Source organism: Schistocerca piceifrons, chromosome 3 (genome assembly GCF_021461385.2).
Source record: "Schistocerca piceifrons isolate TAMUIC-IGC-003096 chromosome 3, iqSchPice1.1, whole genome shotgun sequence".
Taxonomy (NCBI): domain Eukaryota; kingdom Metazoa; phylum Arthropoda; class Insecta; order Orthoptera; family Acrididae; genus Schistocerca; species Schistocerca piceifrons.
Window position 1 is genome coordinate 758,442,000 of NC_060140.1, and position 24,021 is coordinate 758,466,020.

General features: G+C 41.2%; 1 protein-coding gene across 1 annotated transcript in view; it reads left to right on the forward strand.

Moving 5' to 3' along the window:
• Window positions 1–24,021, forward strand: part of LOC124789912 — a 225,582-nt gene that overhangs the window by 64,076 nt on the left and 137,485 nt on the right. The window contains exons 4-5 of the mRNA XM_047257429.1: window positions 9,254–9,328; window positions 21,743–21,880. Coding sequence (XP_047113385.1) covers window positions 9,254–9,328; window positions 21,743–21,880 — 213 coding nt within the window. The remainder of the gene's footprint in view (window positions 1–9,253; window positions 9,329–21,742; window positions 21,881–24,021) is intronic.

Consider the following 24,021-nt stretch of genomic DNA (forward strand, 5'->3'; position numbering starts at 1 on the left):
TGAATGTCGGAGGTTTCAAGCGTCAACTTTAGGTTACAATATCTCCGGAAGTAATTAACATTTTACAATGCAACAAATGGCACTGATTACGTATTTGTTTATATGTTCAGATGTGCTAACAAAACTAACGTGGTTCCATTTAAAAAAACGTAGGTTTGTGTTAAAAATCATACTTCCGTGCATTTTTGTATGGTTTGTATTAAACAATTACACTAGCCCCTCTCCTCACGTTTGGTCTGTGGAATCGGTTCATCAGTATTTGATGTGGTTTACAAAATATATCCAGTGGTAACGTTAGGTGACTCACCCTGTATATGTTACACCAATGTAAGAGCATTAGATTATAATGCATAAGGCACTTAAAAATATACCGCGCATCACATAACAATTTATGACAACGTGCTTTTATCTAGGACTTGTATAGTTAGTTAGAATGTATATTGTATTGATCATGGTCATAATATTTTGCCATATTATCAAATTTCTCAGTTGTTTTATCAAAATAGCAAATTTTCTTAATGAATATATCACATGATGATCATTCAAATAAATGTGTGGTTGTTATATTTACATTGAGGGCATCTCTGATGAATTTGTCAATGGTCTGTTGACTGATTCACGTTTCAGTAGAGCAGGTACATGGCAATTGCAAATAAAATGTAGAATATGTAAAATTCATTATATGTTCATTATTATTTTAATTATATAATATTTCATAAAACACATACATTACCAATAAACTATAATTTAAAAATTCGATTCTATAAAATATACTAAGACAAAATCCAACAAAATTATTTATATTAAATAATTAAATAAACAAAAAATAAATATAATGGGTGTAGTACAGAAATGAATAGATTGGTTTGATCTTAAAATATTGGAATTGATAAGGAACACCATCAAACAACTCACAAGACTAAACACTTAAAATATAAAATAAAAACAAAAAAGGTCTGCATTCCAGTTAATTGCAAATATGAAACCTAGGAGCTGTGAAGATCAGGAGTAGGGCTTTGGCAACTGCTATCCATGCCCACACCTTATTGCTTACTGCCTGTTGTAACAGTGTTATGGATTGCACTGCAATTAGATGGATGTTTTTTATTTTCCTACACTTTTATATTTCTTAGCCAAGTCAATACTTTGTTGAAAGTTACATGATTCACATCACCTCAACCTCTCACACTTTGAAGCAGAGAAAATAAAATTGATCAATCTCATGCAGGTTACAAATGCAAATGAAGAGCTGTCTTATTCTTTAATTGGATGCCATTTTCTTTTTCAAGAAGCTCAAGTTGTCAGCTACAAAACTCATTAGTGAGAAGATACTCTGTGATATCAATATAAGAATCCCTACTGTGTTAGAAAAATACATACATAAGCTTCATTAATTAACACCATGTATTCTTTGTTCCTGGAATGAGTTGCCTATAAGGTGTTCTTTCTTTATGTATTGGGAACACATAACCATTTATATGCAATAATCACACAGCTTACAAATATTTATAAGTTTTCAAATTTTCATTTATTTTTCATGCAATTTTTTTCTCTATGTTGCTACATCAACCAGAGTAGGTGAAGAAATAGCTTAAGTAGAAAACTAACCCCTAATGTCATTGAAGATTTGAGAATCTTTTCACACTTGTCCATACATTTAATGCCACAGACATCAATTATCACAAATTTGCACTCATAAGAAATTGTGCATGAAGAGTAAGTTATCATCATCATCATCGTCGTCATCATCATCATCATTACCACTAATAACCAAGTATTAAACTACTATTAGTTTGTTCCAGTTTAGATTAGTTTAGAGATTAGATTAGTACTTGTTCCATAGGTCATGAATACGACACTTCGTAATGATGTGGAACGTGTCAGGTTAATAAAAGGTGTCTATACAAGATATTACATTACACAAAATATTACATTACACTTAATATTTTTAATTGGGGTTGGGGACATTACCCACTTATTATATCCAAAAATTCATCTAATGAGTAGAAGGAGTTGCCCTTAAGAAATTCTTTTAATTTCCTTTTAAATGCTATATGACTATCTGTCAGACTTTTGATGCTATTAGGTAAGTGACGAAAGACTTTCGTGGCAGCATAATTTACCCCCTTCTGAGCCAAAGTTAGATTTAACCTTAAGTAGTGAAGATCATCTTTTCTCCTAGTGTTGTAGCTGTTGTGACTCGCCGATCTTTCAAAGTGCCGCCGCGCAGTTACGCGCGTCCTCTACATGGGGTGCTGTCTGCCAGCCATGCAGCAGCAGTGCCACCTAAGCAGCCACCAGCCAGTGGCCGCTAGACTTGGACTCAGTTATGATTTGACTGTTAAAGTGTACACACGTCTTACTCTGTTTACTTGATCTGTGACTTTCATGTATTGTGTCTTCCTTGAAATATATTTGTTCAACTTGAAGTTATAACAATTGGCGACGAGGCAGTGATTTTTCTTTTCCATCATTGACCCACATGTTTCCATGGCTACTTTAGAGTAACTATTGCAAGGTCTCATAGAACAGCAAATGCTTCTCACAAATGTGATTCATGATTTTGTTGCAGCATCAAATGCGGGGCATCTCTCGTCGTTGTCTCTACCTCCTTTTCCTCCTTACGACAAGACGGCGGAAGAATGGTCTGATTACAAAAAATGTCTTCAACAGCACGTCTTGGCATTTCATGTCGTGGACAAACAAACATGTAAGTCTCTGTTCCTTTCATGGATTTCACCTCAAATGTATCGGTTGTTGTCACAATTGGGTCCTTTGAAAGATCCTGCGTCTTTGTCCTTTGCTGAAATGTGCTCACTTCTGCCTGTCTATTTTCAAAAGCAAACACATGTAGTAGCCTCTCATGTTGCCTTTTATCATTGTCAAAAACAACTGAATCAATCCTATTGCACTTGGGCTGCTGAACTTCATGGCCTCAGTAGAAAGTGTCAATTTAATGCTGAAGTTCACAAAGAATCCTACGCCGATTCCATGGTACGGGATGCTATTATCCGATCGGTGCCCGACAAAGAAGTTAGGCAATGTGCCCTTCAATTGGCAAATCCGATTCTAGATGAAGTCCTATCCATCACTCAGTCTTTTGAAATTTCTTGCGCCGCTAGAGTGCAAATAGAGGCATGGGGCGACGTCAGGGAAATACAACCTCTGTGTGATGTTGACAAAGCGTGTGGCGTGTCCCCACCAGCCGATGTGGCCACAGTATGCTCCCAAGCACAGCCTTGGCCTAACTGTAAACAAACCTCTAAGAAACTGCAGCAAAACCCACGGAAACTTCCTTCATGTGCGCAGTGTTTTACGAAACATTCACAATAAGATTGTCCACAACGTTGGGCCGTGTGTTACAAATGAAAAAAAAGGGTCATGTGTCATCCGTTTGCAAATTCAACTGCAAACATGATGTTCATGTACATGACGCTGATTCTGATTCTGTGTTGTCTGTCAATTGTACTTCTTCCCTTTCAGGGAAGTTATTCCTCACTGTCTAAATACTTGGTCGAGATGTTTGCATGCAGGTGGATACTGGTTCTACTGCCACTATCATCAATTCTCAGACATATCTTCAGTTGGGCTCTCCAATCCTGCCACCTGTCACTAGGCAATTACGGACTTACAATAAACAGATTTCTCTCTTGGGACAATTTTATGCTGAGGTATCTTACAAATCTGTCGTTCGCACTGTTCCCATATTTGTGGTCGACCATAGTAATGCGGAGAATCTTTTTGGTTTCAATGCCTTTCACGTTTTTGGGTTCTCCATAGATGACTCTGTCAATATCGTCTCTGATGCTATTCCTAATGCTCAATTGGATTCCTTGTCGACGACATTTTCGTCCCTTTTTTCTCTTGGGTTAGGCTGTGCAAACGACTTTGAAGCTCATATCACGCTCAAACCCATTGCTCAGCCTCAGTTTTTTCGGGCTTGGCCCATTCCTGTGGCCCTTTGTGATCAGGTCAAATGAGAGCTGGATCGTCTCACTGCTTCAGAGGTCTTGCTTCCTGTCACTTCCAGCGAGTGGTCCTCTCCTGTTGTTGTTGTTGTTGCTAAGCCAAATGGTGATATTCGTCTCTGTGGCGATTTCAAAGCCACTGTAAATGCTCAATGCCTTATCAACACTTACCCTATGCCTCAACCTGAAGAATTGTTCACTAAACTTGCTAGAGGCCAGCATTTTTCTAAACTTGACCTGTCAGAAGCTTATCACCAACTTCCTCTCGACGCTGCTTCCCAGCAGTTTCTGGTCCTTAACATGCCTTTCATCCTCTATCAATACCAACGATTGCCATTCAGTGTTGCCAGTGCCCCTGCTCTCTTTCAGCGATTCTTTGAACAATTATTGCTCACTGTCCCTGGGTGTATAAAATACCAGGACAACATTGTTGTCACTGGCTCCACCACTGACGAACATCTTCAAAATCTCTGCACACTTTTTCATGTCTTACAGACTGCCGGTCTTAAGTGTAATCTAAAAAATCAAAATTTTTTCAGGCATCTATCACTTACTTGGGGTTTCAACTCTCTCGGGATGGTATTCGTACGTTTCAGCAAACTGTTTTGACCCTACCCTCTCCCTGGTTTTACGCTGTATTCAGAAGGGTTGGCCAGATCGTCCGTCTGCTAAGACTTCTGACCCGTTGTGGAACTACTATGCTTTGCGTTACCGCCTCACGGCTAGAGATGGTGTTATCCTCCTTTCCACCAAAAATGCTTCGCCGAGTGTTGTGGTACCTGTGTCTCTGCGTGCTTTGGTCTTGCGCCTCTTTCACCAAGGGCACTGGGGTGTCTCTCGCAAAAAATCTCTGGCGCGCCGTCATGTGTACTGGCCCGGCATCGACTCTGAAATCGCACACATGGTCACTACCTGCGGCCCTTGTGCATCACAGGCCGCCGCCCCGAAGTCATCTTTGGCACCATGGCCTTCACCTGAGAAGCCCTGGGAGTGTATTCATGCTGACTTCGTGGGACCTTTTTTAGGTACTTATTGGCTTCTCATTACTGATGCCTACTCTTACTTTCCTTTCATTGTCCGTTGCACGTCGCCTACCACCGCGGCAGCCACCCCTCTAGCTCGCATTTTCTCTTTGGAAGGCCTTCCCTCTACTATTGTTACTGATAATGGTCCGCAATTTGCCTCTTCCGATTTTGCGGATTTTTGTGCCTGTCATGGCGTCATGCATGTCACGGCCACTCAGTTCCATCCACAGTCAAACGGTGAGGCTGAACGACTGGTCCGCACATTTAAGGCTCAGATGAGGAAACTCCTGACTTCTTCTGCTGCTGATGATGCGCTTCTCCAATTTCTGGCTTCTTACCATTTCAGCCCCATGGGCAACCACAGCCTGGCTGAGCTCTTACATGGGCGACGGCCCCGCACGCTATTTCATCTTCTGCGGCCTCACCTCACGGCCGCAGGTGCCTTTGCTTGGCCGGTTCACCACCAACGACCTTGTATGGGTATAGGGTTATGGCAGGCAGCCAAAATGGAGTCCTGGCCGCATCTTACGACACCGTGGCCAACGCCTGTATGAAATCCAGACAGACACAGGTGTTGCAGTGCATCATTCGGACCAGCTTCGGCCTCATGTGCCGGCAACGCCTGTTCCGGATGCCGCTACACCACCTTCGGCTCTACCTGACACTTGGGATACTGGAATCTCTCATTACCCACAACGCAGTCCGCTCACCCCTCTCACCATCATATCGTTGCCAGCACAAGCACTGACGCCACTAGGAGACATGCCCATGCAGGAACCAAATGACCATCATCTGTCAGAGCAACTCTCATCGCCTCCTTCTCCTACAGACGCGGACATATCGCCCATGTCTCCTGTTATAACAACCAGACTTGCTGAAACAGGCAGATTGGTGCACGGGGCCCCAGCAGATTCAACCCCGACATCTCCTGTCATCTTGACTCATTATCATCAGGGACACTTTCGTCCGTATGGGAAGCCTCCTCCTCGAGACTTTATGGCCAGTCAAACAACACTTATGGACGTTAGCAATCTACAGGCCACCTCCATCAAGACCTGTGCAAAAACTTCAAAGGGGGGAAAAGTGTTGTGACTCGCTGATCTTTCAAAGTGCCGCCGTGCAGTTACACGCGTCCTCTACATGCAGCGATGTCTGCCAGCCATGCAGCAGCAGCGCCACCTACGCGTCAGCCAGCCATTGGGCGCTAGACTCGGACTCAGTTATGATTTGACTGTTAAAGTGTACACACATCTTACTCTGTTTACTTGATCTGTGGCTTTCATGTATTGCGTCTTCCTTGAAATATATTTGTTCAACTTGAAGTTATAACAGTAGCCACGTGCATTGTTATTACTTTTGAATTCGTACAGATTGTTAATAACAAATTTCATAAGTAATATATATATTGTGAGGCTACAGTGAAGATCTCTAGCTCTTTAAATAAGTGTCTGCAGGATGATCTTGGATGAGCTCCAGCAATTATTCTGTTTACACACTTTTGTGCAATGAACACTCTTTTACTCAATGATGAGTTACCCCAGAATATGATGCCATAGGAAAGCAGAGAATGAAAATAGGCATGGTAAGCTAATTTACTCAGATGTATATCGCCAAACTTTGCAATGACCCTAATAGCATAAGTAGCTGAACTCAAACGTTTCAGCAGATCCTCAGTGTGTTTTTTCCAGTTCAACCCCTCATCAAAGCATACACCTAGAAATTTTGAATATTCTACCTTAACTACCGATTTCTGATCGAAGTCTATATTTATCAATGATGTCATTCCATTTACTGTGTGGAACTGTATATACTGTGTTTTATCAAAGTTTAATGAGAGCCCATTTGCAGAGAACCACTTAATGATTTTCTGAAAAACATCGTTTACAATTTCACCAGTTAATTCTTGTTTGTTGGGTGTGATAGCTATACTTGTATCATCGGCAAAAAGTACCAGCTTTGCATCTTCGTGAATAAAGAATGACAAGTCATTAATATATATTAAGAACAGCAGAGGACCAAAGACCGTACCTTCCGGCACCCCCTTCTCGATTGTTCCCCAGTTTGAGAAATCACCAGTTTTTTTGCATATTATGTGAACTGCTTATTTCAACTTTCTGCACTCTTCCAGTTAGGTATGATTTAAACCATTGGAGCACTGTCTCATTCATATCACAGTATTTGAGCTTATCTAGAAGTATTCCATGATTTACACAATCAAAAGCCTTTGATAGATCACAAAAAATCCCAACGGGTGACTTCTGGTTACTCAGAGCATTTAATATTTCATTAGTGAAAGTATATATAGCATTTTCCATTGAAAAACCCTTTTGGAAACCAAACTGACATTTTGTTAAAACTTTATTTTTACAAAGGTGTGACGTTACTCTACAATACATTACTTTTTCAAAAATTTTGGATAAGGCAGTCAGAAGAGGCATTGTGCGGTAGTTGTTGATATCAGACATATCCCCTTTTTTATGCAGTGGTTTAACAATGGCATACTTCAGTCTATCTGGGAACTTACCCTGCTTCAGAGAGCTATTACATGTGTGGCTAAGAATTCTACTTATTTCTTGGGAACAAGCTTTTATTATCCTGCTGGAACTGCCATCAATTCCATATGAGCTTTTATTCTTGAGAGAGTTTATTATCTTCCTAATTTCAGCAGGAGTGGTGGGTGGAATTTCAATTGTATCAAATGGTGTGGGTAAGACCTCTTCCATTAACTGCCTTGCTTCTTCTAATGAACATTTAGATCCCTATATTCTCTACAACATTTAAAAAATGATTATTCAAAATGTTTTCGACTTCCGGCTTGTTGTTTATCAAGTTTCCATTCGCTTTGATGATCCTGTACTCTTGGTTGCCAGTCTCAAAAGTGTTGGTCCAATGCTCTCTTCTTCAGATGTCCAACATTTCTTTTGTCATATTCTGACGTGATGTTAGTCCTCATCTTTGGAAGACTGGCACTGTACATTCCTGTAACATGGTTCTTCCCTATGTGCTACAATTTAAGTAGATGAGAGATGTAATTTTTGCAACCCACTGTCCCAGTGTGTACTCCCCAAAGATGCAATTCCACAGAACTCCCAGTTTTTGATGCTACAAGGTGGCACACTACTGAATGCCCATTTCAAGATGTCTGTAGGAACTCATGTACAGACAGATGTGATAAGATACGAGATGAATCCATACATTAGAGTGTACTGCTTTATTTACACATTGTATATACACTGTTGTGGACTGAGTATCCTGGTATAACACAGGTAGAGTTGAGATAAAAACTGGCAGAGAGTATCAACTCAGTACCGCTTGATAGTCTGAGATGTTGTATTGAGGATCCTTCCTGGTTGAATCTCCATGCAGCCCCCCCCCCCCCCTCTCCCTCTCCATAATGTAACACAGGTTGAGTCTAGACTAAACTGGCAGAGTGTATCTATTCAGCGGCACTCGACACTCAGAGGTGTTATGTTGGGGAGTAGGGAGTCTCACTGGTCAAGTCCTCACAAGCCTAGCAAAAAACTATGGCTGTGAAAAGATGACACTTTACATTGTCAGCATGCATCACATGTAGTGGTTGCTCTCGTAAGTCATAACATCTGCAATTGTCATTTTCAGACATTCATTACTCATTCCTTTCTGGTGCCCTTTATCAAGCCAATGGTGGTCAGTACTTGTATGGTACTTATACAATTTTGTAGAAAACCAGCCACACTCATATACAGGCGGTGTTTCTGATGGGATCTCCACTCACCAAACATTCATATACAAATAGCAACAATGGTACACAGTTGTTTTCTGCACAACATTATATAATAAACAATGTAATAAACTTGGACAAATCATTACTGCATCTTATTTTGCTCTTATTTTCCACCCAAGCCTATTTCCAATTTTTGTGTTACTATTTATGTACCTAAAACTAAATATTGTATTAATTTTGCTGATATCAATCTCTGACCTCCATTTCTAATAATGGAAATGCTTTACTCACATTTTTGGTATATTACGTATGTCATGGTCCAGTGTGACAAGCAGTCATTCATTCTATTCTTTATAAACTGCACACAAGAAAATCTTATATGGTATAATGAATTATAGTTCTAATTATCAGCACTCACTTCTGCATAAAAAAACAGCCCCTACAATCACTTTTCACCATTTTCTTATCTTCACAACACGTTAGTTTACATGATGTTATTAAATGTGTAGGTAAATACAAAATATTGATTTAATGAAATTTCTGCATTTATTTTGCAGTGTTATACCTTGTTCAGTATTCTGTGACAGAGTGGAACATCTGTATAGTCAGAAACAACAGTTCAATGCAGAGGAGTAAGTAAAAATGAACATTTAAAAATTATATAATCTTGTCAATATTATGAAAAGGATAGACTGTTAATCACTTTATAGAGGGGATACTGAGCTGTAGACAGACACAAAGAAAAGACAGCTACACATTTGAGTTTTTGGCCAAAATGTTTTTTTCTAAAGTAGAGAATACACATGTATTCACACAAACACAACTTGCACACATATGACCACAATCTCTGGCCATTGAGGCAGACTCAGTGGCCTCAGCAGCCAGAGACAGTGGTCAGGTGCGTGTGAGTTCTACTTGTGTGACTGTGTGTGTGTTTTCTACTTGAAAAGAAATCCTTTTGACCAAAAACTCAAATGTAAATCAGTTTTTTGTTGTGCCTGTTGTAATCTACCCCCTCCTGCCTGGTTGCTACTATTGTTTACCAATTTGCAAAGCTTTTTCTGAAGATTTGACAGGAGTAAGATTACAATAAACTTTTTAGTTTACTTATATATTCTTGTAGAGTTGGCTCCAGTTGTTCTTGTCTGGGGGTCTGATTCTTGAAGCTGAATTTCTCACATTTTAGGTTCTCATGGTTCAATTGATCTCAATAATTTTGAATAATGTCATTGTAGAATTTTGTTTTTACGTTAATTTATTTTGTCACATTTTAATATATCACACAGTCTTTTAAATTTTCACATTAACATAGCTGAAATTACATAGTTTGCCCAAAATACACAACTACGTCTGATCTAATCAGAGGCATGCTTACTACCACCTCATTTCCAAAGGGTTTACAATTTTTCTTGAGAAATGAATTTTTATTAAGTTCAGTTATTATTTCATAAAGGAATCCAGAAATAAACATATTAAACAATCATTGCATAATTAATAGTAAAAATTTTAAGTGTGCCAAATAGTTTGTAATTTCAAATGTTTCTAAAAAAAAAAAAAATTTAACTGTACATTCAGAGCTAGTACATATTGATTATAACAATGAAAATAGAATAATTCCTTTTCACGTGTTTTAGCTTAAAATATAACATATTGTTTATAACATTATATGAAATTTTTCAGAAAAACAGCTGAGATAATATTGACATGTTCAAAATTCGAAAAAATATAACTGGTATTGACTACTACTATTGAGGAAAAGTAATGCTAGAGGAGGATTTGTCCCTTTACACTGTCTGTAACTCAGCATCCCATTATATGGAGAGTAGCAATCTATCCTTTTCATAATATTGTCATTATTCTGTCCTAGATTTTTCATTATTTGATGTAACCTTGTCATCTTTTTAAAAAGAAATTAGTCTCAAACCATTACCATGAGGGTCTACCTCTGGGGAAGATCTGTTCTATGCACCCATCCAGCACGTCCTATTACAGTTCATGCATAGGCATGTGCTGTCATATCACAGGTTGAGTGACCAGTGAAAGCAGTCATATTCACAAGCCCTGGTGTATTTGTTTTACAGTCTTTTAAATGGGAAAGACAACCAGTTGAGTGTCTACCTTGTCATCTTTTTAAAAAGAAATTAGTCTCAAACCATTACCATGAGGGTCTACCTCTGGGGAAGATCTGTTCTACGCACCCATCCAGCACGTCCTATTACAGTTCATGCATAGGCATGTGCTGTCATATCACAGGCTGAGTGACCAGTGAAAGCAGTCATATTCACAAGCCCTGGTGTATTTGTTTTACAGTCTTTTAAATGGGAAAGACAACCAGTTGAGTGTCTACCTGAATGAATAGACACTGTCAAACTGGGTCAAAAGAAGACTTGAGCACCCAGTGGCATAGCACAACATTCCTAACTTCAGTAGTTGCTTCACTGCCTATTTTTGAAACATTGCTTGGGATTGGCTTAAAATATCTGCACTTATACTCTAATATCAGATCGATGCCAAATCAGTTTAAAATATCTCTTCAACTATTGTCAAACAAAATTGAGGGAAACTCAGTGGACGCCCAGCAGTTTACTTTCCTGTAGCACTTTTAAGTATATATTATAAACTGGTCAACAGGCTCCTATATAATACATGTACAAACAAATTGACATTGTCATTCCTCCTGATCAAGTGAGAGAGGGAATAATAAAAATCATGATGATAAATATAGTGATAGTAACCAAATAAGTAATAAATTCCAGAAAAGGAGAGAGGCAAACTTTTTTCAATAAACAACAGTAGGTCAAGAAACAACAATGCCCTGATGTTTGTTAACATGGCAACGAATAACAATACTCCATAACTATAAGTATTTCTACCATTGGAAACTATGGTAGTAGTAGGAAATTGTATGAATATCCTGGAGGGGAGGCCAGGATTCAGGGCATGTCAGTGTAAGATTGTGCCTTTACATTGACCAGCTCATAGCATTTACACAAACACTTCCCATGAATAAATTGTTATGACAGTGCCACGACATTTAACAGTGCGCGCAAACGGCGATAGAGGTGCTCCGCAACTCGGCTGAGCACGGGAGTGCCACCTAGCTACGAACGGCGACGGCCGCATGTCACGGTACGGCAGTCGAATAGGAGATACTGAGTTGTTATCATGTGACGAGCTATTGTTCCTAAGTGAGTGTGTTTGAATATCCACGCAATTATTGGTGGTTATAACACTTTTTGGTGACGAGGATGGGATATTTTCACTGCATTGTGGATTTGTGTGTTCGTGACGGGGCAGACATGGAACAGCTTATGCAAACGCTCATTGAACAACAAACACAACTGACGGCTGCTATTCAGGCACAACAAACACAGCTGACGGCTGCTATTCAGGTGTTGTGGACGTCGCTTACTCATCGTCTGTCTTCCTCTTCTTCGCCTCCATTCCCTCCTTACGACGAGGCCGCTGAAGACAGGGAGCATTATGAGAAGCGTTTGCGGCAACACTTCTTGGCTTTTGGCATTGTTGATGCTCTTATGTGTAAGTCGTTATTTCTATCTTGGATTTCCTCACGGATCTATCAGCTGCTATCTCAGTTAGCCCCTCTGCAGGAACCTGCCTCTCTGTCCTTCCAAGAAATGTGTGACTTATTGTCTAACTATTACCGAAAAAACACCCACGTTGTTGCCGCCTGCGTGGCGTTCTACCGGTGTCGTAAACAGCCCCATCAATCTTGCCGGGCTTGGGCGGCGGAACTACACAGTCTGAGTAGGAAATGTCAGTTTGTCACGGACACTCATCATGAGTCTTATGCTGATTCAATGGTTAGGGATGCTATTCTACGGCTTGCTCCTGATAAAGAAGTTCGGCAATGTGCCCTACAACTGCCAAACCCGTCGTTGTCGGAAGTTCTAAGCATCGCTCAATCCTTTGAAGTGTCTCACGCTGCTGGCGCACAAATAGACGCGTGGTGTGATGTAGGTGCTGTACAATCAACTTTCGACACAGACAATTTGCCTGTTTCACAGGAGAACGAAGATGTGGCGGCGGTTCACTCGCGTAAACAACGTCGCGTTGGGCCGCAATGCTTGCAGCGACAACAGCAACCACAGAAGCAGGTTCGTTCCGCACTTCCTTCTTGTTCACGTTGTTTCGTACAGCATGACAGGGCCGCGTGTACAAAACGTTGGGCCACGTGTAATTCATGTAGGAAAAAATGTCACATTGCTTCTGTGTGTCAGTCCCCTAAAGTTCCTGTCGACGAGGACGAGGCATCGGACATGGATGTTAACTGTGTGCTTTCTCAAACAAATAAGTTGTTTGTTACTGTTCGTGTTCTGGATAAAGACATTCGCATGCAAGTGGATACTGGCTCTGCAGTAACTCTCATTAATTCTCGCACGTATTTGGAGTTGGGCTCCCCTCCCTTGTCTCCAGTTACGCGAAATCTGAGAACTTATAATAAACAGAAAATTCCTATCATTGGCTTTGATGCTTCCACTGCCTACAAGTCTGTTGTTAGGCCCCTCACGTTTTATGTGGTGGATCATGCGAGCACTGAAAACCTGTTCGGTTATGATGCTTTCCAGTTGTTTGGGCTCTCCATTGATGATGATGTGCACCTCGTATCTGAGGGTATTCCGTATCAACAGCTGGATGGATTGTGTTCTGAATTTTCGTCTGTGTTCTCTGCTGGTCTGGGTCGTGCCAAGGATTTTGAAGCCCACATTACTCTTAAACCTACAGCTCGCCCTAAGTTTTTCCGGGCATGCCCTATTCCGATGGCATTGCGTGCACCTGTCAAGGCTGAGATAGACAGGTTAACAGCTTCAGGGATTCTCCTTCCTGTTACCTCCAGCGAATGGGCATCGCCAATTGTGGTGGTTTATAAACCAAACGGGAGTCTGCGATTGTGTGGCGATTTTAAAGCCACTGTCAACGCTCAGAGCCTCATTGACACTTATCCTCTTCCCTGTCCTGAGGAGTTATTTACCAAGCTCGCTGGGGGCCAGTTCTTTTCCAAACTTGACTTATCGGAGACGTACCATCAGTTGCCGTTGGATGCTTCTTCCAAGGAATTTCTCGTCATCAACACTCCTTGTGGGTTGTATCAGTACCAGCGGTTACCATTTGGTGTCGCTAGCGCGCCGGCCATTTTTCAGCGGTTTTTGGAACAGCTCACGGCTTCCGTTCCCGGCTGCATAAACTATCTGGATGACATTGTTGTCATGGGGGCCTCCACTGAGGAGCACCTTCGCAATTTGCATTCACTGTTTTGGGTTTTGCATTCGGCTGGGTTGAGGTGCAATCTGGACAAGTCACAGTTCTTCCAACCCTCCGTTGTGTATCTTGGTTTCCACTTGTCCTGTGAGGGTATACGTCCTATACGTCAGCATGTTGCGGCCATTAACACTCTACCCCGGCCGTCTACGGTCAAAGAACTTCAGGCGTTTCTAGGCAAGATTGCTTATTATCACAAATTCATTCCATCCACGGCGGCGGTAGCTCATCCTCTGCATCAGCTGTTATGCAAAAACGTCCCTTTCTGTTGGTCCGATGAGTGTGAGCAGGCTTTTGTCCGCCTGAAGGCTCATTTGCAGTTGGCGCCTTGTCTTGCCACATTCCGTCCGGGTCAGCACTTGGTTCTGGCGACTGACGCGTCACAGTATGGCCTAGGGTCTGTTCTCGCCCATCGGTATGAGGATGGGTTGGAACGACCCATCGCCTATGCTTCCAAGAAAATGATGCGCAACTGCGTTACTCTCAAATCGAAAAGGAGGCGCTCGCTATCATTTATGCTCTAAAAAAGTTCAGCGTTTTTTTGTATGGTTCTAAGTTTCACATCATCACTGACCACAAGCCGCCGGTCTCTCTGTTCAGCCCATCGGCGTTGGTTCCGGATAAGGCAGCTCACCACCTGCAACGTTGGGCCTTATACTTGTCTCGTTTTCACTATGAGATTCACTATCGCCCCAAGGCCCAGCACGCCAACGCTGACGCATTGTCGTGATTGCCGATGGGCCCCGACCCGGTTTTCGATCGTGATGAACTACTCTGTTTCCACATTGATGAGGAAGAACATCGTGTGGTCGAGGGTTTTCCACTTACAGGTTCGCAGGTCGCGTCGGCTACTGCGCAGGACCCAGTCCTGCGTCAGGTGATCAGTTTTGTTCAACGGGGTTGGCCGGACAGGACCAAGGGCCGGGCATTGGATCCCCTTCGCAACTACCATGCCTTGCGCCTTCGTCTGTCTGTTCATGATGGTGTTGTTCTTCTGGCCACGGATGGCGCATCTCCACGGGTCGTGGTGCCAGCCTCTCTTCGCAAAGATGTTCTCAAACTGTTGCATGAAGGCCATTGGGGAATTTCTCGGACTAAGTCCCTGAACTCGCAGACACGTTTATTGGCCCGGTATTGATTCAGACATTGCCCACATGGTTGCTGCGTGTGGTCAGTGTGCTCACTAACCGGCTGCACCTCGTACAATGCCCTCTCCGTGGCCTGATCCAGCACAGCCATGGGAACGGGTGCACACTGACTTTGCCGGCCCCTTCCTCTTTACTTATTGGCTACTGTTGATTGATGCCTTCTCGAAGTTTCCGTTTGTTGTTTGATGTCTGTCGCCCACCACTGCGGTGACGATGCTGGCTTTGTCCAAAATCTTTGCGCTAGAAGGTCTTCCATCCACGATCGTCACGGACAATGGCCCTCAGTTCTCTTCGCAGGCCTTCCGTGATTTTTGTACTGGACAAGGGATTCATCATGTTACAGCACCGCCCTTCCATCCACAATCAAATGGGGAGGTCGAGCGCCTTGTCCGCACTTTCGAAAGCCAGATGAAAAAATTCCACAGATGAGGCTCTGCTACAATTTCTGAGTTCTTATCGCTTCACGCCTCTGGGTGATCCCAACCGTGCTGAACTCTTGCATGGCCGCCAACCGCGCACTCTACTGCACCTGCTTCACCCTGTCAGGCCTTGTGCTGTGTCCCCTAGTGCGGGAAAATACTCAGTGGGCGCTGACGTGTGGGCACGAGGGTATGGATCTCGCCCTAAATGGATTCCAGGGGTGGTCAAGGCTCTTCGCAGCCACCGGCTTTGTGAAATACGTACGGACGATGGCATGGTTGTTCGCCATTACGACCAGATGCTCCCACGAGTGGTGGCCACACTGGTGCCACTGCCCCTTCCTTCGCCTCCGCCAGCCCGAGAAGCCAGTCCTGTCGCTGCTGCCACTCTACCGTACGTGTTGATGCAGCCGACGTCGCTACTGCTTCCGAGTACGCCGGAACGGGCCCCAGTCGCGACGCCGCCTTCTCCGGGACCCATCTCGCTGGAGCACACCCCCAGGTCCACGACACCTATGGATGCTGCTCCGGAGTTTTCACCCATCATCTCGTCCAGGAGGCACGTTCCTTGCACGAGCTTCCGTCCTGGACATTTTCGACCATACTCTCGTGTGTCTCCGCGGGATCTTCACGGGGCCTCACAAGAGGCCATCGATGTCTCCGCACTGTCCATGTCTCCAAGGAAGTGAGTGTTTTTTTTTTTCAAGGGGGGAAAAGTGTTGTGACAGTGCCACGACATTTAACAGTGCCGCCACGACAGTATGCGCAAATGGCGATAGAGGTGCTCCGCAACTCAGCTGAGAGCGGGAGCGCCACCTAGCTACAAATGACACCGGCCGCATGTCACGGCACGGCAGTCGAATAAGAGATACTGAGTTGTTATCATGTGACGAGCTATTGTTCCTCAGTGAGTGTGTTTTAATATCCACGCAATTATTGGTGATTAAAGGTTATAACAGGAATGGTTACTAGAGGAAGGAGAACAGAATTAGACTAACAAGAATAGTAAATCTTTATTAACAGGAGACATAAATAATCATAAAATTGATGTCTACATAGATGCAAGTACTGAAATTTCACTTGTATCAGAATCTTTACTAGAGATATTAAAACAAAGAGCAGTGTATACCACACTTCCAGTGACTGGAGTGCCAAATGTGGGTTTACATTTGCTATCAGGTTGATTAGCATCTAACTACAGATTACTATTAGACTTTGCTACAAAAGAGTTAAGGCGTAAATATAATAACCATAACTGTATAGTAAAATTTAAGAACTGAAACCTGATGGATAGGAAGAATTATGAAATACATTTAATTGCCACATTGAAAATGATAAATTCAGAGAATCAAGCTAGTTCCCAAGAGGTATTGCAGGCACAGCTTATGAATCATCTTTATTAACTAATTCTCAGAAAGAAGATTTGTATAAGTTATTGTTACAATATGAAACAGTATTTTCAGATAAACCAGGAATACTGGGAGACTACGTATGTAGTTTTAAGACGAAGGACAAATTGCCTTTTTTTGCAAACCATACTTAGTGCTCTTGAGTATACCCACAGCAGTACAAGAAGAGATAGATAAAATGATTGAAAATAATATCATGGAACATATCCTTAGCATTTGCAATAATTCATTATTGATGGTACCAATAAAGCTACAGGAGGAGTCTGTTTGATGCTCGATGCTCAAACACTAAATGAACATATATAGAAACTGAAAGAGACTAACCAGTTAGTATTGATGACATTTTGATGAAATTCAAACAACTGGGGTATTTTAGTTCAGTGGAGATGACTATGGGATACAGGCAGGTGTTACTTGAATCTTCTAGGAAATTTACAGCTTTTTTGTGTGAAGGTAAGTCTTATCAGTTTAAGGTTTTGCTGTTTGGTCTCAACACTTCAGCATCAGTATTCACTAGAACTTTAGACGTGGCATTAGGAAAGGAATTGTTGCAAGATCTAATCATCTATGTGAATGTCATATAGTTAGTATCCAAAACTTTGGAGAAACATTGTACTGTACTTACAAAAACTGTAGGCAGGTTTTACATAAAAGGCATTGTGATTAGAAACTTACCGGCAGATTAAAACTGTGTATCGGACTGAGACTCAAACTCGGGACCGAGTTCAAGTCTCGGTCCGGCACACAGTTTTAATCTGCCAGGAAGTTTCATATCGGTGCACACTCCTCTGCAGAGTGAAAATCTCATTCTGGAGGCATTATGATTAAGTTATCTAAGTCACATTTCAGCAGGGAAGAATTAAAGTTTTTATTTTATGGTAGAGGTAAATGGTAAAAAGCTGATCCAGAGTGGATTTGTGCAATCAAAGATTGTCTGGCACCTAAGAACACTTAGCAATTAAGTCATTTCTTGGATTAGTAGTGTTTGATGATCCATGTTTGTTAAAACTTATTAAGCAAAGACTGAAATGGGTTTGGGGAGATGAGGAATCAGAAGTTTTCAACAACATTAAATTAGCATTAGTCAATGCACCTACTGTATATTGAAAAATCCATGTATGGATAAACCATTTAAATTTAGTGCTGATGCTTTGGAATATGGAGTGACTTGTGAACTGTTTGAAGGTGAATGGTATCCTACTACAGGATAACATAATATACTAGCATTTTCCAGTAGAGCTTTGACCAAACATGAATTGAATTATACGGCAACAGAAAAAGAGTTATTAGCCATAGTCTGGAGCATACAAATGCCTTAATCTGGAGCATATAAAAGTTTCAGACTTTGAAATGGCGATCCAAAATGGTGGTGTATACTGATTATCAAGCTGTAGCATTTCTCATGGAATGTTGGCTAGGAGACTGATACAATGGGTGTTATTGATTTCATGACCATTCTGCAGTAGAGGTTTCTGGTCAACTTTCATCAGGGAGGGGTGGAGCAACACACATATTTGTGCTAGTAGAGTGCTGGTGCAACTATGTTAAGCTCTACACTATCAAAAAGTAAGTGCTGAAGCAGTATTTCACTGTTTGAGAGAATGTTTCAGGGATGTCGGAAAACCACTCAAATTACTTATCAATAATAGTCTACCATGTATTAGTCAGACATTTACAGAATTTTTAGCATGGAAACAAGTAAAATATATAGTGATTTCTAAATATCACCCACAAAGTAGTCCCTGTGAAGAATAGTGAATGAAATTTCATGACTTTGTAGGGCATATTGTTCCACAAAGCATACATCATGGGCATAATTAATTTCTGAATTTCAGATACTGATAAATGAATTACTGCACATGACAATGGGATTATCAAATTTAGAGGTAATGAATAAAAGAACCATTGTTAAATGTGTTTAGTTGGCCCAAAGGGGAAGAATTAACTATAGATGAAGTACAGAGGTGAGCAGAGAATAACCTACTATATAATGCTCAACAACATCTGTGGTGGCAGAACAATATTGCCCATGTACTGGAATTAGAAACTGATGATTTAGTTTTAACATGTGATCATCATTTATGTTCTTAACATTAAAAAAGGGACAAATAAATTTTTTCCTAAATATGTGGGACCACATCAAGAAAATGGTATACCACAGCCTAAAGCCGTTGTTCTTAGTAGAGCTGGAAAGTGGTAAAGAAAAGGAATTATATAATGTAGAAATGGTGAAACAACTTCAGCCCAGAGTATAACTAGCTGATATTCGTTAACATGACATCAATGTAAATAATTTTAAGTGTTATTTGTTTAGAGTAAGTAAATAAATCAATCAAGATAAAAGTTTTCTTGATGATTCACAAAGAAAAACAAATGACGTGGTATCGAACACTCAAAGGTTGTGGACTACATGCATATACAGGGTGTGATTCAAAAGTTTCAAGACTTAACTAAGAACTACAAATTTATTGGACATTTAAGTACAGTGGACTAAAATTCTTCTAAATATGATCCTTCAGCATCAACACAGTGCTGCCAGTGCATTTTCCACTGTTTGTAGCCCTTCTGGAAGGCCTTCGGCGTCCTGCTGTCAAGGGCTCTCATCGAAGCCTGCTGGATGGCACCGATGGAGGCGAATTGCTTCCCTTTGAGGCCTGTCTTGATTCAGGGGGAAGAGGAAAACACACTTGGAGCCAAGTCAGGGCTGTAGGGTGGCTGCGACAGTGTTGTCACGTTGAACTTGACCAAAACTTTGGCAGCGTCATGCATATGTGTGAGCAGGCACGTTGTCATGGTGGAGAATCCAATTGCCCTTAATTGCTGGGTGGACACGGCAAACTTGATCCCCCAGTGTTAAAATTCACCTGTGACAGTATGTCCATGAGCAACAAATTCCTTGTGAGTCACTCCTTTACCATAAAAAAGAAACAATCAGCATACACGCCACAAACGACTTGCTCATGGAAGCTTTCTTGGGCTTCAGCAAGGAAGCAGTGCGCCATTCTGAGCTTTGACACTTCAACTCAGGATCGTACTTGTAGACCCAGGTCTCATCACCAGTAACCACTTTCTCCAGAAGGTTCAGATTAACATTCAACCGTTGGAGCATTCCCTGGAAAACAGTCATGCACCATTTCTTCTGATCCACCGACAAAACTTTTGGCATCAGTTTGGTACACACTTTTCACATCATCAAATTCTCTGTCACAATTCTCCACACCGTACTCTGACTGAGTCCCAGTTTTCGGCAATTAATCTAGTACTAAGATGAGATCATTGTTTAAAAGTTCCTGCACTCTCTCTCCACATTTTGATCCATTTGGCTTGATGATGGCCTCCCAGAGTGGTCGTCATTTTCAACATTCCTGTGGCCATCTTTGAAACATTTGTGCCACATGAAAACCATTGTGTAGGACATGGCTTCTTCCTTAAAGTCCTCTTGAATCATACCGAGAGTCTCCGTGGCGGTTTTGTTCAGTCCCACGCAAAACTTAATCGCATAATGCTGCTCCAAGTGCTGTCCCATTTTCACCTCTTCCACTTTTCAATCAAGGTCAATGACACACACTCATTCTGTTAGTGATGTGCACTCTCCAGGGTTCCAGACGCAACTGCCACAGTGTCATTTCGTTCCCTGAGACCCCCCACTACTTTCCCCTCCCAGCGGACCCGGTCCGCGTGCGCTCTCCTCCTCAGAAATGAATCAGTCTTGAAACTTCTGAATCACACCTTGTATATGGGTAACCTGGAGGATCAAAAGGACATCAGAAAAGATGTTAGCTCAGTCACTTTTTTGGAAGGAGGAATACAATACTGTAATCATCTTTTCTTATAGGTCAATAGATGACTAGCTAACACTGAAGAGGTGGAGTGATCACTCACATAGGGTAAAAAGGGAATGTGATAGAAATACAAGTATATGTAAAAAAACATGGAGGAGGCCTTAAAAAAGTAGATCATGAATTGACTAGGAAGTCAGAAATGTCAGGTGGATAATACATTAGAAGGAAAGTTGGTTAGTATATACAATATTCCCACTATATAGGAATGAGGATACACAACACACAGCAGCAGCTGAATGACATGGTGCAAAGACACATGTGGCAGCTCATTATCTTTCAAGCTACTGATCCTTTTTCAGAATGCAAATATTCTCTTTCCCCCCCTTCTCTACCTTTATCACTGTTTCTCTTTATCTCGCATACACACATAAGGAACTTTGTGTGTATTGGGGGTGGGGGGTGGGGGTGGGGGGTGGGGGTGGGGGTGGGGGTGGGGTGGGGGGGGGGGGGGTGCTTAACTGTAAAAATTGTGGTAAACCAAAAGCTAGTGGAAGTTTTTGTTCCATTACATGTGTCTGTGCACCACACAGAGTTCATCTGCAGGTCAGTTGTCTATTCTCATCTTTATTAATTTGTTCCATCCTGGAATTTTGATTATCAGAATAGTTCCACTATATTTCCTTATGTGTGCAGTTGTATCCATAACTTGGTGCAGTTACACTGTAGAAGTAAACTATTTATCGGATATTTCAATTTGGAATGTGTCTGTAAAGAGAACACGTCTTTAAAACTAAATATTGACATTTCTACAAAGAGAATACTAAAATTATATCAAACAAGTGCTGTATTCATCAGAGAGATTCCTATATATTTTTCCAGTTTTATGGTGATAATATGCTAGTAAAAACACTATAGATCTCTTTGCAGCATTATAATCTAAATAATAATTTACTTTATTCCTGGAAGACATAGATAAGACTGTAAGCTGTAAAGTTTGTCCATTTTCAGCATGAAGTTGACTATTCCAGCGTGGGGAGGTTCCTTTACATCACTACAACCAGAATCATCTGTTATTGGTGCTATAGAAGGGGTTACAGCTCAAGCAGAGTTCTCATTTGACTTCCTGATATTGTTGTTAATTGCTGGGTAAGTATAAACAGTATAGTAGCAATAATGGGATGTTTCTGTGCTTGTTATAGCCCATATTGTCCCTCTTCTCTTCTGGTGTGTCTCTGAACTCCTCAGAGACAGTTAAAGCATCAGTTATCAACTGTAGGAAAATGTTATAAAAATTTCATAGACAGAAAAATGAAGCACCTGTGTTTGATGTTCTAAAAAGCATGAAGGCTCATGTAATATTTTGCACCAGAAGCTGACAGATTTCTGAAATTGATAGCAGTGAGAGCTTTGTGCCAACACATGTGGCAATGGAATAGTTATCACCATGATGCACTCACTAATTTGTCCTGATTTATTAATCATATAATGAAGAATATCCTTAAGAGATGTGTAATGTGTCTGTTAGAACTAATTCTGTGCACTCTGCTAAATAATTATTTACAATTAAGTGCTGTGAACTATTTATGTGTAATAAGGAGGTGTTGTTGATACAGATGTTTATTAAAGATGAATATTGTAACATTTATAGTTAGCAAAATCTCTAGTTCCCAAATCTGCAGGGATTCCCAATTTCTTGCTCTATATTTGATGGAAGCACGATGAAGACCTTTGTATCAGAATGCAATAACTCAGTAACCGATTTGTAATCACATAAAAGGAATCAAAAACCACAAAGGAACAGTTCTTTCCTTTATTCTGTTTGTGCAAACCACACTTCATCTGAAAGTGATTTGTATTATTTAGCAACAAAAACTGTCAAGTAATTATGGTCGAGTGCGAGTATAAAAATTTAGAGTTCTTTAAATAGGCAAGTTCCTGATGTATGGTAGTTTACTGTACACAATATCCTTACTGCTCCCTTCTCCTAAAAATACTCTATATATTTTATTGCATTTTACTATTTTTCCTTCTCTTCCTTCCCTCTCCAGTCATGGTTAAATTTTCATCTCCCTTACCTACCTGAATGACCTCTCTTTTCATAACACAATGTTTAAATATCTTTATCTGTGGAGCTAGAGGGTTCATAACTTGTACTACTGTGGTGGAATTTAACTTAATTACTGTCTTAGCTATTATAATGTATTCACTATGCTGTTCATAGTAGCTACCCATGTTTTTATTTTCTTAATCATTTTTAGACCTATCCCTGCATTATCACTGTTTGATTTTGTATTTGGACCCCTATACTCACCTGACCAGAAGTCCTATTTTCTTGCATATAACATTGTGGAATTTCTGTTGGGTTGTTGCCCAAGGAATCACACACATTTCTGTAATACTCAGTATATTTCATTACAGACATCCACACTACAATAAGTCGTACAGCCAACTGAACAAGCAAGATGGCATGGGCCATTCACTTAAAAGAGTCAAAGAATTTGCAATGGCAGAGATATGTTGTACATACTTGTTGATGCCACACAGCGCCCCCCCCCCCCCCCTTCCCCCCTGCAGTGTGAAGCGTGGTTTGAGCACAGTGGAAGGGAGACATGTCCGGTGGTGTAGGCAGTGAGGGAGATGTAAGTAAACATAATTACAGATATTAGGCAGATGTCAGCCCTTGCTGAATTGAGCTATAAAAGATAACTCGTGCATCTTGAAAGTGATGCTTTGGTGTGCCATATGGTGTTCTCACATTATTGGGACCTTCTTCATTCAGGGTAAATCTACAGCAGGCCATTATCTGCAGTTATTAAATGAATAAATACTGCCATTTTTGCTATCTCAAGACAAGTCATTACCAACTTTTTTTCAGCACAGTGGTGCCCCACCTCATCACTGCTGTGCAGGCATACATGGTATCCAGTTTCCCTGGAGAATGATAGGTTGTTGTCGTTGGACTGATGCCTACATATTTTCAGTCCATTAGATTTATATCTGTGGGAACTTGTGAAGACAACTGTGTAAGCATTGAAGATCAGAGACCATGCCCACCTCAGGGAGCTGATGATTGTTGTTTGTGCTCAAATGATGGTATATTTGTTGGTGTAAGGCTATGGGGAATGCATGAAGTGGATAACAACCATGTAAGTGGACAACACGTCAGGCACATCCTGCGGCTTGTGTGTGCTGTCACTTGCATTTGCCTTGTACTGTAGTACATATGCAACATAATTCAAGAATGGAGAAAGAAATGTACAAATGAAAGACACCATTGTTTTTCTTAT